This window comes from Paralichthys olivaceus, chromosome 1 (genome assembly GCF_024713975.1).
Source record: "Paralichthys olivaceus isolate ysfri-2021 chromosome 1, ASM2471397v2, whole genome shotgun sequence".
Lineage (NCBI taxonomy): Eukaryota > Metazoa > Chordata > Actinopteri > Pleuronectiformes > Paralichthyidae > Paralichthys > Paralichthys olivaceus.
Genome location: NC_091093.1, coordinates 17,453,798 through 17,474,356, shown reverse-complemented (window position 1 = coordinate 17,474,356; position 20,559 = coordinate 17,453,798). Strand labels below are relative to the sequence as shown.

General features: G+C 39.6%; 1 protein-coding gene across 2 annotated transcripts in view; it reads left to right on the top strand.

Annotated features, from left to right (window-relative positions):
* The window catches only part of myo1ea (myosin IEa), a 45,971-nt gene that overhangs the window by 3,768 nt on the left and 21,644 nt on the right, over positions 1–20,559 (top strand). For both annotated transcript variants that reach the window (XM_069523858.1, XM_069523854.1), the window contains exons 2-5: positions 10,346–10,489; positions 12,201–12,290; positions 13,632–13,726; positions 19,027–19,114. In XM_069523858.1, the coding sequence (XP_069379959.1) occupies positions 10,346–10,489; positions 12,201–12,290; positions 13,632–13,726; positions 19,027–19,114 (417 nt within the window). The remainder of the gene's footprint in view (positions 1–10,345; positions 10,490–12,200; positions 12,291–13,631; positions 13,727–19,026; positions 19,115–20,559) is intronic.

The following is a 20,559-nucleotide window of genomic DNA, read 5'->3' as shown; positions in this document are numbered from 1 at the left end:
GCTCCTGTGAATGCCAGTCAAGTTGTAAATGTTGTTATTTGTGACAACAGAAGTATTACTTCGTGTAGTACCCATTTTCATGTTTGTTTAGTTTATCTTCCTTGTTCTTATAAACCAAGCCCTGTCGTGCCCTGTCACAGCCACCTAGTTGCATTTGCATGTATGATCTCCCTCGTCATGGAACGGGAACCAGGTCGGACTCTTGCTGCTGTCTTCTGCTTATCTGCTCTGATAGTTTTTCATTGTTTGGCCTCTGATTCAGTGGTTAAAGCCTCTCACTCTGTCCAGTGGAAACCTCATTCGTCTTGTTGTTCTCAGTTTGCTGTAGGCTTGGCCTTTACACTGCTATTGTTGAACCTCACTACCTTAACAAAGACAGTGTAGTGGCTCAGGGAAGGAAAATATCAGCTATAACAAGTTGAGTTCACTGAGTGACATTTTGTCTTTGTTTGCTCTGTTGAGTCAAAATTGGAGGCCACCTTTGGTTTTTGATGCTTTTTAATATCCTAAATCATTTAAAAATGACCTTTATATGAATGTGTTACAGTGTTCTCTTCAAAGTGTCAAGTTGCAAGTGTTTAATTTTTCCAGGGAAAAAGCTTTTTAAAGAGTTGTCAGCTGTTGTAGGGGAAGACCCGGCTGGAAAAAAGTCAAAATTAGCTGGTTTAAATGATCGTGTCCCATCATGTCAGGGCTGAATCAGTGATTTCTCACTGTGGAATCATGCTGTGACTGGAGTATTAAAATAGCAGCCTGTTGAGCTTTAAATACTAGTGTATTACACCCTCTCACCGGGTATTTCATTATTGGTCTGAGAGTTTAGAAATAACTAAAACAAACCTTTCATGCAGTATTCGGTAGCAAAACCATCAATAAGGGTTGCGACTGCTGTGAGGTTATCATGTCGTCACTTTTATTCACCACGTGGATTTTTCCTTACCAGGCCAAAATAAATATTGACTTGGATCTGAGTGACGTTGGTTTGGCTGCTTGTGTTGGATTCCCAACATTATCATGAGATGTTGGTAGTTGCAGCAGCAAGGGTCACAGTTAAATGAATTAAACTAAATACATCTCCAAAACATTATTTCTTATTGATTTTCCTGCTCTTGTGAATGGAAACTGTCTGTTCATTCATAAGATAATCTTCCTTTTGATCTTATTTAAAAGTGGCAGATTGTGGTTGAAGTTAAAAACTGTGATTTACTACTGCAGAATATGCCTTGATCTAAAAATGACAGTGAACAAATATGGATGTATGTGTTGATTCATTGTACCTACATTCTCAAACATTAATGAAATATTGCATTGCATGTATTGCTGTTTAATTGGAGACCTTTGGAAACAATAACTTATAACTGCAGCTGTTAAATAACATGAGATACTTGCTTTACCGCTGATACTGGAGGACCTTTCCATCCATGACATATTATCCTGGATGCATTGTGATGTAGTTAGAAACAAACAGGGCTTGATCATCAGAGCCACTTTAAAATATTTCTTCTCTAAAGGCCAGATTTGGTCTTTTTCTGCTCAGTTTTATTTGCCAAAACTAAAATTTTCTAACTCCACTATTCTCTTTTTACCTTCTTAGATGTGAAAGATGTGTTGAAATAATTCATGAGCTGCAGCCAACATAGAAAGCCCTCTGGTTTAGTGGCATTTCACCAAACCCTGTGCTCTGTCAGGCTTCTCCCCCCTCTTCAGTTTCAGATGAAAACAGCACCAACATGTATTTTTCATGTATCCAGTTGCTACAAGAGGAAATGCTGGTTTGGATTTCACTGATTGACACTTACAGTCTTGTTGTGGAACAAAGTACGACTATGAATGAGTTTCCACTGTGGATGGCTTGTTTACATTCAACCACTACTGAGACTGCTTTAAAGAGGAAGCACAACACTCTGTGACATGTCTCTTATCTAGGATTTCAGCTGAGTTCCACCCGAAACCACATTTTCTTTGATATCATATTTTATTAGTGGCCTTGGGGCTGTTGTCATCCATTTAAGAGACTGATTCGGTTTGAGTTTCCACAGTTTCACTCTACTAAGATAAAGTAGGATAGAGCCAGTGTGAAGTTGAAACTTTGTGTAGCTCAGTCTGAGATGTGTTAAAAGTCATCCAGTGTCTGTTTACACTTAATCATTATGTCCTGTTTGACTGTGGGAGGGATAGTGCTCACTCCTGTCCTGCAGGCACAACATTACCACGTCATCACAGCCAGTCACTTCTCAAGTTACCACATCGCAGCAGGATAATACATTTCTTTTCATTCTTCCCTTGTATGTGACCTCTAGCAGTTCAGATCACCAACACTGTGGCATACCTAGACATGGGCAAGGCCGGGTAGTTGCATTATTTATGATGGTGTGCCCATTACATGCAAATCACCAAGGCACTGTTTGAGATGACAAGAGAACTCATGGTCTCTGCTCAGCGTCAACATCTACTGTTTAATGTTTAAATTTTTATAAATTTCATATTTTTTGTGAAAGCACCACTTCCAGTCACTTCGGTATGATGTCTGAAGTACTATGGTAAGTTATCCCGGCTATTCTGGGTATGTGAACAGATTTGAGCCAAATTTCAAATCACACAAAAAACTAACGGCTCCACAAATTCACAGCTTTGTTCATTTTCAGCTGCAGAATTCATATTCCAGTGACATTGGGATGTTTGTAGCTCAATGTAAAATTACTGCTGTGTCAACAAGCAGCAGTCAGGGCTTAAGATGGAAGTAGATGGATTGAAATTACACCAGATGGTAAATTAGCAAGTTGTTGTGCCATTTAGTTTTTTTTTCCTTTTAAATGAGATACTGACATTTAAGAAGTTGGCTCACTTAATGATGCTTTATTTACAGTCTTTTTTTCAGAGATTTCTGCGGAAAACATGACAATGGATTGACATGCAGTGATATTTAGTAATATAAGTAAGATGTTTTAAACGAGAGTAAGTTTAATATGTCAGGCTGAAGGTTGTTCTGTGTATTTCTCTACATAATCAGAACAGATGCTTCTTTCCAGTTTGTTGTCAGGTGAAGCAACAGGTTACCTACTTTCTTTCTCCTCTGTGGACTCAGATGTGACTGCACGTTGGCTGTAGCGCCACATAATTGATGGTGTGGTTTTAACCTGGAGAGATATTAGATTAGAACATGAGAATGTACACATATAAAACAACTTTTATTTGTCAGAAAATGTTTCGTTATACCAGTGTTTCAACCTCAGGAACAGATGCAGTTTAGACAGAGTTGTGCAGCAACACTTTTCCACTCTGTGTAATTCACTGTGGATTTACTCTCTAATCAAGTTCCATCTGTACTTTTCAGCATCACTTTGGAGGAAGTGTGAGTGTGCGTGTGTGTGTGTTTGTGTGGGAGTCAGACTTTGATGAATATTCCATTCCTGAGAATTTCAGAAAAAATCAAACTGTCTCTCCCTGTGGGTCATTGCTCCTCTGACACCACACACACAAATACACACACACGCACGCACACACGCACGCACGCATGCACACACGCACGCACCCAGACAGTGAGTAATCCTGGACAAAGTGCAAACACAGCAGAGACCAGGTGGAAATGCTGTTTAGAGAGGAATACTTCCTTAAGCCCTTCTGAGTTCAGATAGAACCAGATATGCTTCAGTTTCCAACCAGAGCAAGAGGGTTTGTTGTTTGCCCTATGATTGACTGGCATCCTTCGGAGAGTTTGTGCACTGCCTCTCGGCCAATGTCAGCCAGAAGAAGCTCCAGCCCACCACCTGTGATCCTCAATGATAAGCAGACATGGCTGATGTATGGATGTGTGGATATCAGTGTTATACAAAGAGAATGAGACAGACATATAAATGTATATACAGTTCTTGGCAGCGTGACATTATTCCATTTTTAGATTGCTCCTCAGAAATATGATAATGAGAGAGTCATCCTCAAGAAGCATTGCATTCACAGGGTTCCCAAGTTGTAGGATTGTTGGGAAAAGTAAAACCAGGGAGGCAAACAAAGAGTGAACTACGACATAATGAAAAGGATGAGGTGAGTCTTTTATTTTTCAGGCATTAAAAGTTTTTTCTGAGAGTGGAGGTCAGATATTTCCAGAAATGTTTGAACTTGTCAGTGAGCCTTGAGTGTAGAAGACATTTTTTATTATTTCTTCAACTTTTAGATCCACAAATGAATAAGATCCTTATGTCGAATCAGTGACATACGAGACTACAAAAATAATTGAATGAAATATTGAATAGAATGGTAAGAGCTCTTGATAAAGGCTCACAGTGTTCTCTAAACATGTAACATATTCAGAGAACACAATGACCTGTGCATCACTGTTGTTTGGTGTTAGACTGTGTAATAACAAGATGTGCTGAACAACAGCACATTTCCTGTCTGGTGTTTTTAATTTCGATGACAAGCCAACCCTTTTGTCTCCATTTGGACGACAGATTCTCTCAGAAACCCCATGACAAAAAGTGACTGAATATTCCTGTAAAAAAGAACATTTATACAATTCTTTACCAAAACAAATCAAAAAACTAAATGGTTTTCATAAGGCAGACAAAGCTTTGTTGGAAACTCTTTGGACTTGTTCACTATAATGGAATCATTCTTAATTTGTGCTTTAATTTGTGACACATGTTTACTATATTACATTACTTGGGTTTTTTGTTCTTGGCTTTTTCACCAGCTGCTTTTTCATCAAACAGACTTTGGCAAGTCCTGATAATACTGTGGAAATGGCTTTTACGTCTGACTCCCAACTGCTTGCCACTTATTCAGCGCCCCTACACCCACAGGCCTTTATACATAATATGGAGAATTTTCTTCTCTTTGACCAACACTTGCCCTTCAAAAGAAACAAGTACAAGTAATATATTGTTCTGCAGCCACTGGTGCACATGAGAGAGACCTGATTTGTATCTCCGTTGAAGAGGTTGTATGTTTTCACCTCTGTCTGTTTGTTTGATTTCTCTGTTAGTTTGTAAGTAAGATTAAATAAAGAAGAACTTAGTGGATTTCCATGAAGCTCGGCAGAAGAATGTGGTAGGGACAGGGAAGAACCCAATAAATGTTGATCTGGGGCGGATCTAGGAATTTTCTTTTTTTTTGCTTTCTTTAACATTGTGAAATGGGGCGTTTTCTAAACATTAGAACCATCTCCCAGGGATTCATTCATGGATGATGAAAAATATCAGGCACATTGAGAGAACTCAAATTTATGAGTGTGTGAAATTTAGTGCAGCTTGAATTTAAGGGACGCATTATTTTTAGAGCTGATGTTTTAATTGTTATTTTCTCACAATCAACACAACCACAAAAACATTCTATAGCAGCTATATATGAAAATGTCCCTTTCTAAGACTTTAGAAATCAGGTCAAGTAAACTGGTGGTACACGGCAGCGCTACTAATCTTTTTACACAAGGGCTTATCAGACATGGGGTCTAAAGTCTGTTCCATGCCAAAGTCAAAATCATACCCACCCTGTAGCTTTAAAAGAGGGTAAAGAGGTCAAGATAGATTTAATTTTAGTGGCTTCAACTAATAAATCCTGTAGTTTGTTCATTAAAAATGCCTTTTCTAATCTGCTGATGACAAACGGGAGACTTGGCGTGTTTCTGCACAGAAACCCAACATGTTTGTGGGACATATATGAGATACTTGATCAGCATTAGATTTACTTTGACCACTGAGCTGTTTTCATTAACTTGTATTGAAACTGGGTGATTTCTCCACACCTTTGGAACGGAGTGATGAACGGCTTTAGTTGCATCTTATTTTAGAAGAGAGGAGTTTGTTTTCATGTCGTTCATCCAGATTTGCCTCAGAGGGCAGAGCTAAAACGCAGCTCTAACCCATGGTGGACTGTGTGTCAAATCCTGGTGTGGAAAAAGGAGAACGACACAGACGGGAGAGAAATGAGTGGAAAAGTGCCGCTTATGATACTGAATCAAACCCAGCCATTTCCTGTACCTCGAGCCAGAGCTGCTCAGCACTCTCCATATATGGTGATGGTATTTGCATGAAGGGAAAGCCTGGGCTTATGGATCAGGACTGGTGTTGAAATTCCTTTGTATTAACTTCTGGGAAAAGGTTTGGTTCTCTTCTTTGGATTTTGGGCAGTCTCATTATCTACAATGGGAAAACAGACTTTTTTTGTATTCCTATTATTAACTTGTTACGATGTCAAATCAACATGTTGTGGTGATGTCAGATACTAATTTCTTTACTGGGTCTGTGTGTTGCTCAGCTCAGAGGGAAGTCTGTGGTTCCATGGTGATGTTGTTATGGCCACCATAGACACCAATATTTCCTGCGGTGTGTTTGTATGTGTGTGCATGTGTGTGTATGGGTGCATGCATGCGTGTGTGTGTGTGTGTGTGTGTGTGTTTTTGAAACTCAAATTCCCCTCATCGTCCTAGGGGCTGTGTTTACTGTGTATGACGAGTCACCGACATGGACAAGTTACTTCACAACGGGGAGCAAACTGTTATATTAGAAAAAAACAAACACATTATCCAGACTAAAAGAAACACAGTTACAGCTGCTAAATGCAGGAAGGACATCTAGTAAAACATCTCTGATTGTGTGAATGTTTAGATCCCAGAGCCCTCTGGTGACATTTTGGGGAAAAAAAAAAAAGTTACGTGACCCTGACTTAACAACACGTGGGAATGAGATAAGTAACTTGGGGCCAGGAGATATGAATCTGATGGGCGAAGGGAGGGATGTGGTCTGTCACAAGGTAAATCTGTATAAAATCAATCCCCCATTCCAAATAAATATCTGCTACTTTTAGGATAAAACCCTATGTCAGCTAATCCCGCCGCTAACACACCCACTACATCAATATCAGTAACTTCCGCAAGTAAAGCGGCGTATTCTGTGTTACTGTGAGCACACTGCTCCTATGTGTCAGCTTGATTATGTTCTGCTCCAGTTGCTGATAAAGGTTTATAATACCCTCTCCATGGGTGGAGACTTTATACTGGTTGAACTCTTATCTCAAACTTAACCTTCTCCAGAGCAGGTTAGCCGTTCAGCATAAGTTAACATGGTGATTTACCCCGATACAAACTGAACAAGCTTCATAGGAAATGAAAACCCTGAAGTACACCTGAAGTTATCCCAATAATCTCAAATCCTGCTTGGTAGTACAGACCCCTGGTCTTTTGTTATTGATTATTAGTATTGATTATTATTATTATTGATTGAGAGACCCCTATAGTGGCCAAAGTTATGTACTGTGCGTTAAATAGAAAGGAAACTCACTGGGTTGTTTGATTACTGTATCTGCAGTTAGTATTAGAAGAAAATCCAGAATTCACTAAAACAAAGGGGAATTCATCAAGTACACAGTAACACACAGTAAAGTATGATGGATGAAACATCTGCTGTGAGCGTAAAATATTACTGTGGTATTAGCTTTTCAGGTGAAGTATCTGGATATAAACTGGCATAGCATATTGTTGACATGCAGAAGCATTTTTATGAATAGTTACTGGTTCAGTGACCCCCTTACCCAAACATCCTTCTATGCTACATTCACTTTAGTATATTGACGTCCAGCCCCTGGTTGCTATGGAGTTTCTCAGCAGCCAGCAGCAGAGGAGTGTGGTTGTTTTCGGGCACCTCCCTGACGTCTTTGTGTGTAAGTGTGCAGCCCACTTTCCCTGTGCAGCTACTCCCTTATAGTCCACTCCTTGAAGCAAGAATATTTTCTTACTCCTCTCGCCTCATTACACAAGGCCTAAGTCAAAACAGATGAAACAATCCTCAGAATATTTGACGTTCACCTCCTAGGTCTCGTGTTCATTACCTCTCCCTCCTTGAGTCTGCGCTCTTTCATTCCAGACATAGCAGAGAGAGGTTAAATATAGCGTGTTCAATTGTTTTCACTTTGTGGTCGGGCCAGCACTCTCTTAATGTCTGCTTTTAGAGAGAGGCTTTTCATTTGCCTGAGTATTACTCTTAATAAGAAGGTGGCAGTGAAAGGATACCCTGTAATTGCCTGAATAAAAAGAACATTTGGTGATTAAAAACAACAGTAAATACAAGATTCTAGTTGTGCTGGTTCTGGAGATAACAGAGGCCCAGTCAGACCCTCAGAGGACAAAGTAAAGTCTTTTTAAAGTACTTTACTAATATTATACTTTTTCTAAGTTATTGACTGAATGCTGTCATTCTTTATCTCCATTTCCTAATTGTACTCTCTACCTCCGTCCCAACTGTGCAAAGAACACATATTGATTGTTCATCCAAAAAGAGCCATTTCTTCTCGTTCATGTTGGTGTGTCTTTTGCTAGTTTCTCTTTGTCTCTACTTTCACCATGTCACAAATTAGCTTCTTGGCCTCCCTGAGACATCACCTCGTCATCGTTGCTAAGGAAGAAGGAAAGTCAGCAGCTCCCTCTACAGCGCCCAGAGAGTTGTTAAACTTGTTAATGGGTGTGATCTGGAGAATTAATCCAGCTATAATTGGCTGCTTCCCTCCTGAGGAGAAAAAAACTCACTGAATTAGGCTGAAAAAGTTGTTAACATTCCTCACCACAGCACCATCTCCCATGCTATGACCAAGTCTGTTAAGTGGTTTTAATTTTGCTGCTGTAAAGAATAAAAAATCAGTCTGGAGGTTATTAAAAGCTTGCTGGCTCTCCTCCATGATTTAGTAAGTTAAAGTTAATTACTAAATAACCTTCAACTGGTTAGATTTTTTATGGTCCTTGATATTCACCAAGGTTTCTGTCTTTTACTTTTTGTCTTTTTTAGTTGTGTCTAGTGTACGGACAACTGCATTTATTGGTCCACAACATACATTACCTCAAATCACTTTACATAGTGAGGTTGAGACCTTACATTATAAAGAGAAACCGGTCAGAAATCAGTTCCCAGAATGAGCAAGAACTCAGAGACATCGGAAAGAAAAACATTTTCTGTGTGTGAATTATGATTACTGAATGATACTCTAGAGTATATGATGTGTGATACTGCAATCAGCAAGATATTAAAACCTCTGAAAGTCAAAACATAAAGTAGGAGACCATAATACAGCTGAGGTTTTAAGTGTATTCTTGACATTGGAAAGAGCAGTTGAGAAAACAACTGGAGCTTTCAGTCATATCGCTTGTTCAACGGTTCACTCAGAGAATATTGGAGATGGTTCAGTCAACTGCTTTTGAATAATGAGCTTCAGAGCTCAGCTTTTAAGACAACACAGAAGAGTTCATGCTCAGAACAAATAAAAAAAGCTACTAAATACAGATACTGTACTAGAATAGCATTTAAGAATCTTAATCACCACTTACTTGTTTAAAATTATCTACTGAGTTCAGTAGAGCGCATACATCCGCCATGGCCCAACAGTTCCCTTGTATTCAATCAAGCTGCAACTAATTCAACGATATCAGTTTACACCTGTTTTTCCCCCATCAAGATCCATAAATGTTTCCTTGGGAAAACTGTGAAAATATTTAAAAACGCAACATTGCAATGTATAATGTGAGTGGAAAAAACAATCCACACCATGATTTGTGCACCAAAGTTTAATTGGGTCTTTTCTGGCCCATACTGCATCCTTCAACCAGTGGCTTTAACATGTCACTTCAGAATGAAAAAAATCTAGATTATTCTTCAATAGCAAATTCTTTGCTACATAAAGTACAGTGTCACTGATGGAAAAAAAATATTCCTTTATTTTTCATTGGTAGTATTGTTTATTGCCATTTCCTCTTTCCACACTTCCTCACTAAAGAAGGAGGAAGTCAAGAGTTAACTTGTGTGTTGACTAATGTTCTGGACGCTCTCTGTGGCGCAGAGTGGTTCTGCGTCCAGGAGAAAGAGACTCACTCCTCCGAGCACGTTGTGACTCTCGTCCACAGTAGCCAGACAACACTGACTCATAGCGCATGATGAATGACCTCAGTTCTCCAGAGACTCATTCAGCTCAAACAAAAACAGGAACGTAGGGAGAAACTCGGAGTGGTTGACTGTGGGTAAAAAAATCTGGGTCAGAGCATCTTTAACATTTAGACAAATAACGCTAAGCACTTCTGGGAATCTGACCTTGCACTATTTCAAAGTAAACATGATTCATTATACTGCTGACATCAGAAAATGTCTCCACGTTGAGGTTTTCTCTGGACTGATAATAACCATTTTCCCCCTGGCTTTAGTTTTGTCTGATTATCTGAACATTGTGATAAAAACCACATTACCTCTGAGTGCGTTTAAAGACACAGTTTCTTCATGAAACAGCCTTGATGTCAGACTCTCGATTCATCCACCATGTCATTGTGTCTCTCTCAGCGAGCTAACAGTTGTGCATTGTCTGTGTTTTGTTGCAGGGGAGCCGGGGCCACTACCGGTACCACTGGCAGAGCCACAATGTCAAACACAGCGGCGTGGACGACATGGTGCTGCTCAGCAAGATCAATGAGGACGCCATTGTGGACAACCTCAAGAAGAGATATATGGATGACTACATCTTTGTATCCTTTGTTGGTGATCGCAGCTCACACCCCAGTGAGGAATAGCTGAGTCCCATCTCATCTATGCTGTTACCAGAATAGCCGAATGGTCATCACAGTGCAGCAGTGAGTAATAAGTCAGTGTTGGAAGGTGACGCCTTCCCCCCGAGACGCTGCTGTGAGTGGAGGGGCAAAGGGCCTCTCTGTTCAAACTTCCACCCAGACCTCTGACTCCTGTTACACCACCAGTGTCAAATTTACTCTAGCTTTGTCTCACCGTGGTGCAAAATGTGAAGAAAATGGGGTGAAGAGTTATAGATTGCTTAATAGAGTTTTTTATTTTAAATCAGAACATTGCTGCTATCTTTTTCTAGTAGTTTTCATTGTGATGGTGATTTAAGTTTGTGTGCTGAGAGCTATTTTTTCCATATAGTAAATCTATATATGAATTCCGCAAAGTCAGTTTGGAGTTTGCCACGATTTGTACACATGATTCAATCTTCAATAAAAATAAAAATTGAATCAACGCAAAGAGTAAAAGCACAAAGTTCATATTGTTGCTGTTTATATCGAGCTGAATCACAGAGCTTTTATTTTGAAAAGTTGTGAACTAGAGTCTGAAGATTGTGTTGATAGCTGAAAAGACTTCTGAAATAGCCACCATGCAATGCATACAAAAATAAAAGCAGTTTAGCAACTCATTTAAACTTATACAAAACCAACACATTTTAACAGTGATGAAGAAATTGTATTTACATTTTCTGAAAAACATTGACTGTAAAATCTTCATCGCAGATAAACCAGGTAGGATGAACACAAAGTTTTCTAACTTCACTCTGCACCATAGACTGTTTATAAAAAGCTCTGGACTCAACGTCCAGCGCACCAACAATAAAAAAGTGACATTATATTGTAGAACTGTTTGAGGAGGACTCACTCATTACCAGAAATAATTCTGAAGTAGCTCCAGACTGTTACCATAGGCTAAACAAACAGCCCATTCCAAACAAGCATGTTGAGAACGGGCACTGCACTACTCACACAAATGCTAGGTTTAGGCTTTTAAAGTACAGCTGTGGCTATGCACTCACACACACACACAAGCTGTTCGTGACGTGAACAGAGTTGATGAATGAATGAATGGAGCCCTTTGAAAAGCAACATTCTCAAAGCAGCACATTACATAAACTCCATCCAGGCTCTGGCAGCGCTCAGGATCATGAAGTTTGGTAAATGCCGGCAGTTTTTAGGTTTGACAGCTCTGAGTCTGGCTTTTGATTTGGGTCAATCAATCGCTGTAACTGTGAGGTTGGCCCTGCCAAGGCTGCGGGTCGCTGTCGGCCGCTGAAGGCCACCCACAATAGCAGCTTTATTTGCCTCGAGCTGTATTTTTGCTCCAGGGCATAAGAACCTCACGGAGTTACATGGCCAGTCTATTCTCTGTCATTTTGTAAGCACTGGATATTCATTTAGGCTCAGGCCTCATCACCAAATACTCCACTGCTGCACAAGGTTAACGTCCTGGCCTCAGATGAAGTCTTTTCTTTCCTACACAGTCTCATTATCTCTCTGTCAAAATGTGATGTTTGCAGACTTGCAGACTGTTGGAATTTAACATTTTCAAACTTCAAAGAAATGTTTAAACTTCCAGGAAAAGATGATTTTAATGGGATTTTTTCTTTTGTGTTATTTTTGTCCTCATTGTATTTTCCTTAATACATCATGTCTTCAGACGTATATCGGCCCTGTGCTCATATCTATCAACCCCTTCAAGCAGATGCCGTACTTTGGAGAAAAAGAAATTGAAATGTATCAGGGTGCTGTAAGTACAACTCCATCTTTTGATGCAATGACATGTAATAATACATGACTTACAAAGCATATTTTAGAATTATAGTGAGCAACTGAATTATGAATGCCTTATTGAAATCCTCAGGGTTAGTGAAGTGTTACTGATGTTTTACTGAATGTTTTAAGATGGGAACAGTGTGAAGGACAAATGCTTGGAAATGAACTGGGTTAGATGCGGTGCGATCTTTCCAGCAGGCTGGCGCAGATGTTGCTGTCAGAAACTTGACTCAACCATTGAGAGGCTTGGCAGCACCTTCACAGAACAGCCTGTTCGAGTCTGCCTTCTCTTGGCCAGTCTGCTGAGAGTGGGCTCGTCTACTTGTAGCCAGGAGCACACTGGAAGACTTTTAAAATCCTCTGGACTGTGAAAACACTCAGTGCCATACATGCCAAATTTCACAGATTGACAGATTATCATTTTGCAGAAGTGCACTGGGTTCTGATTTGCACCAGCTCAGATTACAGAATAACAGAAATTCAGATTTGATCAGAATAAGATGAAACATTCATGAAGGTGCTGACTTTGTTTCCTCTTTAAAGGGGAACAGATTGATCAGAACAGTGCAGACTTCACAGTCTTGGGCTCAGTAATTTCCTAAAGTATCTGGATACTGCAACTTTTAACAAATGTTTCTCAAGCAGGAGTTAAAGGTGCATTTATTGTAGACTATATTCAGATGTGGATTAATACACATTCAGCAGTGATTGTTAACATGAAATTTGTTGACAGTAAGGAAAATAGTACGGCACTCAGTAGAGTGCATACCTCTGCCAAGGCCCAGCAGACCCCCACATAAAGACTTTATGGAAAATTAAAAGGAAAAACCATTGAATGTCTAAGAAAAAGCCAAGACAGATTAAAAACGTGGGAGAAACAACTACACTGGATCTGTCCAAAGTTTATGAAATACAACTATATCTCACCAAACTCTGGAATGGCACTAAGTAGAGTGTTTACCTCCACAAAGGCCCAACAGTCCCCTAGAAAGAAAGAAACTACATATTTATATATTTTTTAAATGGATTTTTATTTGGATCTGCACCAGAGTTTCTTCATCAAGATCAATTAATTATTCTCTGAGAAATCAACGGAAAAGTTTCACCTGGTTTCATGGCAATTTGTTAAATCATTTTGTGTAATCAAACTAACAAACACAGATTAAAACAGGGATTATGGAGGTAAATATATACAATGCCAGCAGACTTATCCTCAACATGTAACAACCTTTAGTTTTATGATAACAACCTCCACAGTGTTTAACAAAAGCTGTTTAAACACTGATATTTACTGGGTAACTTTGTCAACTCTCAGGCTCAGTATGAGAACCCTCCTCACATCTACGCTCTGGCAGACAACATGTACAGGAACATGATGATCGACCGTGAGAACCAGTGTGTCATCATCAGGTAAGACTCTCACAACATTCGCCTCCTTCTCTCACACTGTGAACTAATGACATGTGACAGCCAAAATATGTCGCAGCAGTATTAATCTCTATTTAATACGATAGCTTGTAAACCGATTGAATGTTGACTTTGTCACATCACCTGTTGCACTGTGCAGGATGGGAGAGAGCGAGACAAAGAGTGGAGATAGTAATCTTTGTGCAATGTGATCTGTGGGATGATATGATGAAGCTGAAGTGAAGCGGAGCCTGTGCAGGTCATGATAAGGGTGGTGGAGGGGAGCAGCTCGGAGAACCGACCAAACAGGTTCCACCACATCATTTGGTGCAGCTGACTGACCGAGAGTTACGCACTTGTTTGGTGTTTGTCCATCGTTTCATTTTCAGCTGAGGAAAATGCAAAGCAAGGAAAAAATATATAAATCTGCCCATTTCGTTTATGCACCAAGTGCTTTGAATGAGCTGCAAGGAATCGTATACCCTCCTGTGGTGTGTTTAAAAATCAACAGTGACAAAGAACAGGTCAAAGAACAACATGAGCCTTTTATTTTCTATAGTTTCTTTTAGCCACAGTTTCCTATATCCTTCTATGTATGTCCTTTATTTTTAATCAATTTGCTGTTTTCTGCATGTTTTTTGTCCCTGCTTGTATTTATATTTGAACATTGCTGCCCATGTTGACCAGGAGGCAGAATAGATATTGTACCTCAATGGGAAATTCCCCATAGAATGAAAAAAAATAAATAAGAAGAAATGAAAATGTCCGTATGTGAAAACAATGTGCGGGTCAGAGCAGGAGCTGGCCTCTTTTAACTTAGGATGTGAGATGAGAACAAAGCATCGTTTATGAAAGCTATTTTGAAAGAACTTCCTGGTTGAAATAAAAAAACAGAACACCTGCACGATCCTCTGCAGAGTCACTCTCTCACTGTATTTGGGGGATTTTTAGATCCTTTCACAGCCTGTTTGAGTTTGTTGGTGGTTTTATTTTTGCGCTGCAAAGCTGCAGAGAGAAAAATGTGGTGTCATGATTGGGGCTTTATCCTGTAGACCCGCCACCTGAGCACCACGGTTACTATAGTGCTTACCTCATGATGAATGAACCCTGCTTCAGCACTTTCGCCTGTTGTTTGGACAGCCAGCAGTTGCTCGTTCAGTTTCCCACATAAAGGCACCGAGGTGGATTTTGTGACACACTAAATCAGCAAACAAAAGCATGGAAGTGTTTTTTTATGATGAACCAGGTCTCGGCAAACAAAGGCTCGCTGTGAACTGCTGGCCATGCAGGCGGCGCGGTCAGCAACGGCCTGTGCAGGCGCTTTTCATATTTACTATGAAAACGTGTGTTAAACGTAGGGGGAATTCAGGAGATCGAGACTCTTGTGGGGAAATTGTTACATTCCTAATAAAAAGTTATTTGCATTCAGCAGTTTATCCATTTGCCATCTGCTGACTATAGCATGTGACTGATGGACCTATCCTTAGAAAACCTTTATCAGATTTTAAAAGGAAGAATGGGAGCTGGTACTGTACGTAGGTGGTGTAATCAGTTTGGCTCTCACAGCATTCGATGAAATCAGTCCCATGACATCTTTCAAAGGATGATCGACCAAAACATTTGTGATCTGGGAACCAGCTGCTTCACATCTGTCCTGTCAGAAAAAAACATTTTGTGTCTTGCCAAACAAAACCCCTTAATGCTTTAAAAAAGCAGGTTTATTCTGTGTTAGCTGGGTTATTAGGACTCCTTAAATTTGTTTTTCTTTTTTAAATGATCGCCTCTGAGCTCATTTCCAGACATGACTGTGCCTTTCTTTTCATATGTGCCAACTGAGCGGGTTGCTGTTAAAACTAGACCTGCTTTTAAAACGACAATGTGTATTGAGAGATTGCCATGTTCCTTTTAATGTTTGAAAAATATATATAGTCACAGGGTGTTGCTTACTGTTCCTGTGTAAGTGTTTGTTAAATTTGTTTAGTCTTACCAACTAGCAATAAATTGATCTTCTGCATTAATGCATGCGGGAGAAAACGTTGTTCAGCCACCTATATAGGATTCATATAGGAGTGAAATTGGATTATATAATATATAGCAAATTGTTTTGAATAAATAAGCAAATACCTGCTCCGACACCGATTTACAACCTGGATACTGATTACCTCTACCAAGGCTGTTATGTTTTCACTTTGTCTGACTTTGAGCATGATTACTGGATGGATTTCCATGAAACTTGGAGGAAGGATGTGGTTTCAGTCAGGAAATAACTTTTAATCAAAATTTTTGTGTGGATCCCGATCAGGAGGCAGATCCAGGAGTTATTGTATTCACTTTCTTTAACATTGCGAGATGTTTTTCAACATTTCCCTTGATTTCTCAGAGGATAACTCATGAATCTTGCTGAAAAAGTTCAAGACATGTTTAGCAGACTGTTATTTGTGTGCAATCTGGTGCCGATCCAAATAAAAATCTGGATCTAGTGAATTTAAATGTGGTTTCTTAAGGGCAATGTTGTGTGCCATTTATGTATATACTGTATACAACAAAGCTAAGCTGTGATCTGAAGCTTAGGTATGACTAATATCTAATAACAGTTAGTCAGAGCCGAGAGGGGATCATTAACTGTTTCATTCAAATATGGTCTTTGTTCGATGACGATGAGCCTTTTGATCCTTGTTCAACTGTCCACCGACTTCTTTGTCCGTTGATGACTTTGATCTCGTCCCAGTTGAAATGAATCCAACTCATTTTACAGATGTGCTGTTCTCCACAGCTGTTGCATGTGATGTTGTTAACCACTTCATCATTGTTGTCCTTCAAGAAACACGGGGCAGACAAAGAATTTTTTTAGGCTGAATGGACAATTGAATGTGCTGCTTTGAAATGACCCGATCAGCAGTTCAGACTGGTTCAAACAGTCAGATGTCGATCAGAAACTTTACGTCATCATATTAAACATTTGTGTAAAACAATAATCAAAGGAGATGAGGGCAGAGTATGGATTCAGACTTCTGCTACAAAATCTGTGTCAAAATACCATGCTTCAAGTCATATGTCACATATCATATTCTACACTACATATATTACTATGCTGGAATGCCCAGATGGTATCAGTGTGTGATGACATTTTAAGCCACTAGACACAATATCCTAGGAATTCTGTCATTGTGTGTATTTGTCTCTGTTTTGATTGGTTTTAGACTTTCTACTCATTTTCTATCCATAAAATGTGTCTGTTTTTAACCAATATGTTATTAATTTTCTCCTGCAGAGAAACAGAAGTTATTCAAAAAATGCACGTAAAAACAAACAGTAGTAATAACCACTTATCAATAGAAATCACGATACAATCTAATGAAAAGAAAAAAAGCAAATAACTGCTTTAATAACACAACCACATGTCAAGCTTCAAAAGTCTCCACACACTCTTTTGTTTGATTGGTTGTTTATTTTATCCATTAATATGAAATTGACACAGGCTCCAATAGCTTGAATACATAGCTTGAATATGAAGAGGGCATAAATGAAACTTGAAGTCATTCAGTGAGAGGGCTGTGACTGTTTTTAGATACAAAACCACCCAAACTGAACTGAGCTCAGTGTTGCGTGTGCATCTCCTCTCATAGCGAGTTTCTGTCATGACTGATGAAAGTTAATGTTTAAACCTCCCTTCCCCCTGCATTGCCTTTTTTAACTCATGCCCTTGTTTGGTTAGTAAATCTCTTTGCTGAAGTGCTTAAAGCTTTGTTAACTTCTGCAATGAGTTTTTCCCATTGAGAATTCAAATATGACTCAAGACTCTGAGCAGTTTGTACTTAAAATAGCTCTTTGGAGAATAACTTGCAGGAGTAAAAACAATGCTCCCAGATGCAACTAAAACTCATTGAATATTTGTTCCCCCACTTTTTGTTACTTGAGTCATTTGCAGCGAGGGAGTACAATGACGAGGATTTGGAAGTAATTGGGAGTTACATAGGGGGAGGGTTAGAAACCATACAGAGAGACTGCAGTGTAATAGAGTGGCTCCCATGACTTCCTCTGGCAGCTTCTAACAGCCTGCAGCTGTGCTTCTCACAGAGGCATTACCAACCTGACCCTGCTTTAAGGCCCAGAAAGAAAAACAGACTCCACTGTCATCCACTGCCAAACCACATATGTCAAAATAAGTATGACCCTGGCAAAGTGAAAAGGCAAAGAGGAAAATAGACAAGTGTGGGGCGAGGAAGGAGAGATATGGGAGGAAAGAGTCTGTAAATGTGACAAAACTGAATAAATCTCCATATTACTGCAGCGGTTCATCAAGCCAGAGGTGCTGTAGCCAATCACTCATCCAGCCTCTGAGTTGACTCCTAGTTTTGGGTCTTGCAGTAAATGGAGTGTGTTATCAGGGGCATGGATTTGATGTGTTAATTCAGCAGACTCAATATGACTGATGGACTCAAGGTTATCTCATTTGCACAGAAACATAATGAAACCCTGCAAATTTGTACATCACTTCTTGTTTAGAGTGTGAACGTTTAAAATGTCTAAAACATAATGAATAATAATGCAGGATTTTGACAATTTTAGTGAGGAATGTGTGATTCTTCCGTTCCGACGTTTTGTAGCTTTTTCTCAGCAGGACATTTGTTAGACATCAGACGACAGCGGTACATTGGCCTCAGATATGCACAATGGCAGCACAAAGAAATAAACAATGAATACAAAGTGTCTCTGTCCCTCAGAGGATGCTTCTCACTCTCAGGGTCGATAGAGCAGCGCGGATAATGGAACAAACAAGGCTTTTTTTGCCTCTATGCCAGCGACAGATATGGCCAGAGGCTTTATGTGTCTGGGCTGTCAGTCTGTCCATCTGTCCCGATTCTCAGGATCACCTCGAGGGAATGTCTTTGAATTTGGCACAAACATTCACTTTGGACTCAAGGATGAACAGACTAGATTTTGTTGGTTGAAGATCAAGGTCATTGTGATCTCACAGAAAGCTTTTTTGGACATGTATCTGTTCAAAGACTAAAACGGCCATGCACAAATAAAATCAGTTGATGTGAGAGACTGAAAGTAATGTCACCATGAACACGCACATACAGTCACTGACTCGCCCTCCGCAGCCATAGTCTGTCATACCAAACAATCACTCAAGTCCATATGAATCACTTTACCTGAGCTATATATATATATATATACATACTCACGTGTTTCATGCCATTTCATTGTGCACCTGGTGGGTGGATTTAAATTTCACTCACCGGATCAGATTGTGTGTAAGAGAAAACATGTGCTTACATTTTGATCTTGTCTTTCAGTGGAGAGAGCGGAGCAGGGAAGACTGTAGCAGCCAAATATATCATGGGCTACATCTCCAGAGTGTCAGGGGGTGGACCCAGAGTACAGGTGAGACTGGCTGCTTGTCTTTCTCCATCAGGACGGAATGTAAAAGTTGCATGAAACGTACAGGACGACAAGCAGGAAAGTCGTTTGCAAAATGTATTGACTTGAAGTCTTAGTCTCATTATTGCCTTGTATTACAATATTTCAAGTTAAATTGAGTATATTTGATTATTCCTTACATTTTGTGACTTCTCAAATTAGTGTTTGATTCTATTTTGTCAGTCCTGCTTGTAGAACTGACAAATTGAGCATAACACTCTCATAACCTGTTGCTACTTCATCCCTGCACGTCATCCTCCCTCTAGGATCCGGTCCTTATCTTATCATCCTTATTCCACATTATCAGGCCATCAGCGGCTTCTTGCTCACCCAGCCCCCTCCTCAGCCATCTGGCTGCCCCCAAACTAGCAGATGTCCAGTTCCCTAAGCTCGATAAAGATCTAAAGTTTGATGAGGAAATGCCTTCACCATGATGGCTGTGCAGTTTTTATATTTAATCCAGTCGGAGCTGCTACTGGCACGACCACGTCAGAAATCATCCTTTGGCTTTGCACAGTAGAGCTGATAGACTTTTTAAATTCAAATGAGTTGTACTTATATATCGTATTGTTAATCTTTTGTGTTGCAATTAACAATATAAAGGCACATTACTGAAGGAAGTAAAATTATAAGTTATTATAGTTCGTTTGAACAAGTGTGACTGTTACAGAAAGCACATTAAAGTCACATTTGATCTCTTCCACCTGAGCTCATTGATACAGGACAGTACATTCTTTTGCAATGTGCTTACATAGTTTTGAACAAATAACAACTCCCATACCTATTCATCTGTCTAAACATTGCCCTTATTAAACTGCATATAAATTAATCTGGTCTGGATTTAATTTGGATCTCAACCAAAATCACTCATTGATATCAGTGCCCTAAACATTCCTGTTGTTTTAAGATCTGTTATATATTCTCTGAGAAATCAACAGAAATGTTGTAAAAGAAAAGGGGGAAACATTCCTGCATCCGTTTCCTGGTCCAGATCAACACCAACATTTAATGGGTTCTTCCCTGATTCATAACACATCCTTCCACCAAGTTCCGTGGTTATCTGTCCTGTAGGTTTTACTCAATCCTGCCTCAAACAAACCAACTAAAAACAAACAGACAGAGGTGAAAACAGAATCTCCTTGGTGGATGCAAATCTAAATCTAAGGTTTTAGTTTTGGACGGATCTCTGCACTGATTTTCTTGGGGGAGTTACATGTGATGAAGTACAAGAGAAAATAACTGTTTTGCTTGTTTATTTCCTTTTATACAGGACAAAGTTTAATATCATAAAATTTCCATTGAACTTCTGTGGACAGAAATGGAAGTGGGAGTAGCTGTGTCTGCTGTACCGATTTAAAACTCATGTGTTTCTGACATGCAGATGGCTCACAGGAAAGATAATGTCCTCC